This window comes from Convolutriloba macropyga, unplaced genomic scaffold, assembly GCF_964194025.1.
Source record: "Convolutriloba macropyga unplaced genomic scaffold, txConMacr16.3 SCAFFOLD_4114, whole genome shotgun sequence".
NCBI classification, from domain to species: Eukaryota; Metazoa; Xenacoelomorpha; order Acoela; family Convolutidae; genus Convolutriloba; species Convolutriloba macropyga.
In genome coordinates, this window is record NW_027452309.1 from 12,501 (window position 1) to 19,571 (window position 7,071).

The 7,071-nt window shown below is 38.2% G+C and overlaps 1 protein-coding gene across 1 annotated transcript; it reads left to right on the forward strand.

Moving 5' to 3' along the window:
* Positions 1-1,915: 1,915 nt before the first annotated feature.
* LOC142357368 (uncharacterized) lies at positions 1,916-6,845 on the forward strand (the record flags this gene model as incomplete). Its single annotated transcript, XM_075409017.1, has 4 exons — positions 1,916-2,024; positions 3,149-3,425; positions 5,761-5,975; positions 6,681-6,845. Coding segments are annotated over exons 1-4 (766 nt in total), but the record flags the coding sequence as incomplete, so codon positions are not given.
* Between the last annotated feature and the right edge of the window lie 226 nt (positions 6,846-7,071).

Here is a 7,071-nt window from a genome sequence, read left to right on the forward strand (position 1 = left end):
GGAGACCTTCCTGGTTTGAGGACCTCAGAGTTACTTTCATGCGACATTTAAAACTAAGCTGACTCTGGTGGTTATTTGGCCACAGAAATTCATTTTTAAATTTAAGTCTCCAGAGTTCTCCGGGCTTTGAGGCTTTAATATAAGACCATAAAATCTGGCTCTCGTGATTATTTGGCCACAGATTTTTATATATATTTTTTAAATTTACGTCTGCAGAGTTCTCCGGGCTTTCAGGCTTTTGACTAACACCATCAAAACTGGCTCTCGTGGTTATTTGGCCACAGAGCTATTATCCATACTTGAACTTGAGTCTCGTTCTATCCTGGCTTTAAGGCCTTAGAGTTCTCTATTCTGAACACTTGTAAAGTTTTGGTCCTGCTCTCATTGCTTCTTCGGCATTAGACTTGGTGTTGAAGGGTTTATTATCCCTCTGAATTGTTGTTTTGCATATTGTTGTTTTGATTCTCATGGCTTTTAAGGACTTAGCTTGTCCCTTTTCTGAAAATCCGAAACACTGGAGGAGACACAGGGATCATTCTGGGAGAGAAGTTGTCACAATTCTACCTAAAACGCAATTCTACCTCAAATGTGGGCGCACATCTTTTTCGACAATCAAACAGAATTATACGTGTTTACGGAAACTGACAAAACATTCAACAATTCTCGTCCAAAAGCACTTGTTGTCTCTGCAATGGCGAGACAGGAATTTCATGACAAATAGTAAGGTGTTTCTAATGGAGTGAAAAACATAGTTCAAATTTGACTCAATGTTGTTTGGTTATAAACTTGATATTTCAATTGATTTTCGTTCTACTTTATTTCATGAAGATGACATTATTGTCGATTTTATTATGTTTATTGCGTTCTGACGTTATTTTATGAATAGTTAAAACATTTTTCTAAATTTAATAATTTTGTACAATGGCAGTTTTACTTTCATTTTTTTTGTTAAGCTGAGAAAATCTAGGTAAACATAGATCGCATTATCTTTTTATGAACCAAATGACTTCAAAAATGTTGACTGCAAAATTAAAAGAACAAATCAGAACAAGAAAAATCCAATTGACCTGTAAAAGATATTGGATGAATGTGAAGTCTATATCTTTCGTTTTTTTCGAAAACTTTTCCAAACTATTCCTATCTTTTCTGCAACTATTGTAAAAGCTATATCACAATAAAGTTCTAGAAAAATTCTCCAGAGAACTGTTGCTACTCTGGGAAATGTAGTGGTACTCTGAGATCTTTCTCTTCAGAGTAGTCTCATTGTAGGCCTCCTTTAAGCCAGCTTTGTCAAGAGTTGTCCCAGAGTAGGCCTGCTCTGTCAAGAATCGTCCCAGAGTAGGCCTGTTTTGAGGCAGCTCTGTCAAGAGTTGTCCCAGAGTAGGCCTGCTCTGAGCCATCTCTGTCAAGAGTTGTCCCAGAGTAGGCCTGCTCTGAGCCAGCTCTGTCAAGAGTTGTCCCAGTGTAGGCCTGCTCTGAGCCATCTCTGTCAAGAGTTGTCCCAGAGTAGGCCTGCTGCGAGCCAGCTCTGTCAAGAGTTGTCCCAGTGTAGGCCTGCTCTGAGCCAGCTCTGTCAAGAGTTGTCCCAGAGTAGGCCTGCTCTGAGCCATCTCTGTCAAGAGTTGTCCCAGAGTAGGCCTGCTGTGAGCCATCTCTCTCAAGAGTTGTCCCAGAGTAGGCCTGCTCTGAGCCAGCTCTGTCAAGAGTTGTCCCAGTGTAGGCCTGCTCTGAGCCAGCTCTGTCAAGTGTTGTCCCAGAGTAGGCCTACTCTGGGCCAGCTCTGTCAAGAGTTATCCCAGAGTAGGCCCGCTCTGAGCTAGCTCTGTCAAGACTTGTCCCAGAGTAGGCCAGCTCTGTCAAGAGTTGTCCCGGAGTAGGCCAGCTCTGTCAAGAGTTGTCGCAGAGTAGGCCTGCTATGAGCCCAGCTCTGTTAAGGATAGCCCAGAATAATGCTACTCTGGGAGTTCTTCTGTCAAGTGTAACCGCATACTTCTACTCTGGTGCTACTCTGTCAAGCGTAAAAAGTGACCTGATCAGACTCTGATCCAGCACTGAGAGTTTTCCTGAATTTACTCTGTTCCAGTTCTGATCTGTTCTGGAGGTAAGGTACGGGTGTTTTCTTGAGTCAGTTAAAAAAAGACAAATCGTTCTATCACAACTCGTTCTATATTTTTGATTTCTTAAAACGAAGACTTGGTGATTACATTTGAATATTTGAATATTTGAATTAAGATTTGGGCCTTGCAGTCATTTAAAATCGCACCGTGTTTTATTCGTTTCAGAATTATTTTAATTTTTAGTTTTTGAAATCATAATTTTTGCAATATTGTTGTCACCGATATTTCCGTAGAAATTTCCTCGTTTTCAGTATTTTCACTCCGAAAGTGCACAAAATCAATGTGATTTTGGTACGAGCTGACGGAGTTTGTAATATAGAAAACGTGATTGCTCGAAACATCTCTATAGCTCCCTCTGTTGTGTAATTTTGATAGAATTTAAGTTGATCGTAACAAATGGAGTAAATGTCATAAAGATGCCGTACTGATATATTGTTGAATTCTTCCAATTTTAGTTCTGCATTGGTGGAAAAATCAAAATGTACTTTAGGATTCATCGCTCTGTGGTAATTGTTCAACTTCTGGTGCAAAACTTTTGAGCTTATATATATATCTTAACTTATATATTTATTGATTCGATCTTCAACTGTTTGCTTTCTGACAAGCGGTTCCCGGGCTGAACGGCAAATCAACATCAGTACTGGGCACGTCTAATTGCAAGTTATATCAGTACCGATTCAGAGCTATGATCACTTTTTGCACTTGTCAGTATAAATGCAAGTCTTGGCCAAGACTTGGCACGTCTAAAAAACGTCAAAAATAGCCGAAAATAGCCGCTTTTCTCTTGATGATAATTTTCATCCAGATGAAAGCCGTTTGATTTTTTTATTGTCATACAGCTTCCGTTTTCCGTTGTTCAAACTCAGTTGAAATACTGCTACTTGGCATCCTTCGACTAGGACCGTATGGGCCTTTTGACCTTTCGATGACCTGGCAAGTGGGTTGTGCGTCTCCTTGGTTAGCACGGTAATGCTTCTTAACACCTTCTTGAAAATAGATTCCAACTGTTCCGACACATGACCCATGTTCAGGCTGGATTCCTGGCACAGAGAACTTCTTGTGTGTTTGGGGAGAACAAGAGACTGTCAAGATTCTGGACCTGCACAACCCCAGACTCCTCGACAGACGAAAACAGTCGCATGAGACAATGCACAAGATAAACAGCCTCCTTTCAGTCAGACAGGGGGAGTCCTGTCTCTTCAAAAAGACCTCCTCACCCTCTGCTACTGCATCTTCACCCTCTTCATCAGCCACCTCTCCTGCTGGTCACAATTCCATACACGTCCTGTCCTTCCTTATCGTCACTAGGTCTGTCTATACTAAAAAGAGTCACTGCACAATAGATGGAACGGACAATAGATCGAAAGGACATTGTATCAAGCACAGTAAAATTGGGACAATAGATTAAACAATATTCTCTATTACCATCGGCTGAAGTGAAATTATCTGCAAGCTTACATGAAATTACTGCCTCTGGTCATGTTTTGCATTGCATAGCTATGTCTTAGCGGCTCGTGGGACTTGATGTAAAAGTAATCACACTGGACATTGTCACCGCCGAACATTATCACAACGAACATTAGCACGACCGAACATATTAAAGGCTGTATCATAAAATTATTTGATTCGCCATTTTTCAACTTGAATAATTTCAGTTTCGATCTACTGTCCAAGCGCAAATTAAAACACGCATGCACAAATTTAAAAATGCCAAAAGTCGCAATTGCCAGAAATTAATTCGCCAGACGCTCCTATATACTTATCCAGAAGTTCAATTTGAAAATAAATAAACTCAAGAAGTTTAGAAAACTGTTTTTCTAATTGAAAGTGAATGAAATTTTATTAAACACAGCTCTGATAAAAGAACATATGTATGGTATGTCAATTTGAGACATCTCATAATTCAGTTTTGATTCACTTTCAAATACAACTTTTTCAACATTTTGACTCATTGCCAAATCTAGGTCTTCATCTTCTGTAATCTCAATAACATCTTCCAGCGGGATCGTCACACGAGGTTTTTTAGCTGGTCTCGATAGATTCTCACTTATCTGTCTTTTGCAGTTCTCCATATTTGCGAACTGCAAAGTCAGATCTGTGGCAGCTGAATTTTTTCACAGAATCATCATCAAATCCTTAATCATTTAATACCGTTATTGCAGAAACTCTCAAAGAATGACCGCTCCACAGTGTGACAGAACCCCAACCTGCTTCTTTCGCATAATTTGGAGGGGTTTCAGCAACAGTATTTACGCCGATTGCATGTCTAAGAAACTAATTTTTTCGCTTTCATTTTCTCGCGGTGTACGCAAAAGCTATTTGTATTTCAGGTTTTTTTCTGGGTACTTTTAAATAATTTCAACAGGACATTGTGAGCCACCATTTCAGAAAAATTTTCGTTTTGTTATGTAATTTGCCCGTTTCAGTCCCCCATTATGGGTTTTGACAAATCTTCTTGTTATAGGGCATTTTCTTTTGTCAGATAACAACAATCTTTAAATGCGTTCACTTTTCGTGGCCCAAAATATTGATGTTTTTGACAACTTCTGAGAGCAAAGTTCTTTACAAAAAAAGCAAACATTTCTTTATAGGTATATTTTGGGTACATTCAACCCAAAAATATTTATTCACATCTTCACCCTCTTCATCAGCCATCGCTTCTGCCGATCACAATGCCATACACGTCTTGACTCTCTTTATTATCACTAGGTCAGTATATAAAAAAGATGACTGCACAAAAGATTGAAAGGACAATGGGACGATTTGACAATGTATCGAACGCAGTAAAATTGGGACGAAATGTCAAATAATAATCTCTAATCCTATTGGCTGAAGTGAAACTCTTTGCAAGCCTACGTAAAATTACTGCTTCTGTTCATTCATGTCTTCCATTGCATAGCTATGTCTTTGCGGCTCGTGAGACTTGATGTAAAAACACTCACAACTGGACATTGTCGCGATCATTATTGCAACAAGCATTAGCACGACCGATCACCCACATTGAACGCTGAATTATAAAAATTTCCTGATCAGCCAATTTTCAACTTGAATAATTTTAATTTCAATCTACCGTCTTTTTGATCTATTGTCCTGGCACCAATTAGAACTTGCATGCACAAATTTAAAAATGCTGAAAGTCGCATTTGCCAGACGTTAAAATGCTAGACGTACCTACATACTTAGCCAGAACTTGAAACTAAACAAAAATAATGAAAAAAAATCAGGTAGCCGTTTTTTATTTGAAAATGAATGTACAATTATTGAATACAGCTCTAGTAATTGAACAAATATTTGGTATATATATATATATATATATATATATATATATATATATATATATGTCAATTTGGCAGATCTCATATTCAATTGTTGAATCACAATTAACAATTTGACTCATTGCCGTTTTTCTGACTAGTATAATTATACTTACAGATTTATTTAACTTAAGTATCGGAAATTTAATAAAAAACATAATTTTTTAACCATCTGTTTATATTTAGTGTTAGCGGAAAATACTTCTATTAAGCCCTCATATAATACCGTAAATGAAAGACTGGGGTGGTTTCACGCAAACTCTTCTGAAATTGAAACACTTCAAATTGTTAGCCCTGGGCGATAGATGGAATAGCTATTTTTGCTTAAGATGCTCAAATGTGGACGTGCCAGATCAGCTGGTGGCGATTGAGATCTGTCTGGACCAGGGAGAGGGAGACTTTGAGATGAATGCTCCCCCACACTATGTGGAGGGGTCCAGTGAGGCAAAGAAGCTGTTCCAGATTGTGGACACTCATCAGTTCCTCCTGTGGCAGAGAGGCAGTCCCCCCAGTGACAAACACCCCCCATCTGACGTCATATCAGGTGTGTGTGTGGCATGTGTGTGTGTGTGTGTGTGTGTGTGTGTGTGTGTGTGTGTGTGTGTTTAAATTATTAAAGTTAAATTCACGGACTCGGTGTTTTATAGTCATAGTTGAAGTTGCCTGTTTAGAGTTTCTTTCTCGATTTAAAGTTTCTATTAAAAATTTTATTTCAGGTCAGTTTCCATTTAATAAGGATGATATTCTAATAGGATTTGAATTTGCGACGTACATTACTTTTCTCTTCAAAACTTCATTAGATGTTTTTTCATCAATACTTGAAAAAGAAAAACATGTTTAACCTAGATATGTATGTCCAGATGTTATTTGAATTTAATTTTCCTGCTAATATAAGAGACAAATGATCCGTCACGACAGAGAAGTCATACGTCTCCCCTCCCGTCCCAATGATTCATACACGTATCTTTTATTAACAACAATGAAAACTCTTTTTTAAACTGTTCTTTCGAAATCTTATATTTATCACATTTCAACAATAAAAAGTTATCTTCAAGCTTGACATTACGTGTCAAATGTAAAACAAGATGCTTTTTTGACTTTTTGGCATTTAGTGGACAATGGTAATAATTGTGGATATATATGTTACTAATTAATGTCGGCAACATATGGTAAAAACAGGTCCAATTTCAGAGCTCAAGTTTAAAAATGTTAGATTGTGAAAAATTTCTCGTCATTAGATTAATTTCAGTGTGGATAGCCAAATTGGAGGATATAGCTCATTCGTGTTCATCTCAACAACACCAGCAGCCAAAAGCAGTGAGACTGAGAGAGAAGGATGTGAGGGTGAGTGACCTCATCAGTGGAAAGGAGACTGGAGGAGTGAACAAAGTCGTATTTCACTCATACCCCGATGGTCAGTCCATTACCATTTCCACTGCCTTAATTGTTCCGACCCCTCTTGAGGTGGGGAGGAACTATGTACTCAAATGGGTTTTTTTTGTTCAGTCAATTTTGGCCTATCGATATATTCATCGTAGAGAGTTGAGACTGGTATTATTAGAAAGTTTGTCCAGCGTAGAATATGGAAATAAAAAGATTTTTTTGATTTTCGTTTTTGACAGGGAGATATCCAAGTATAA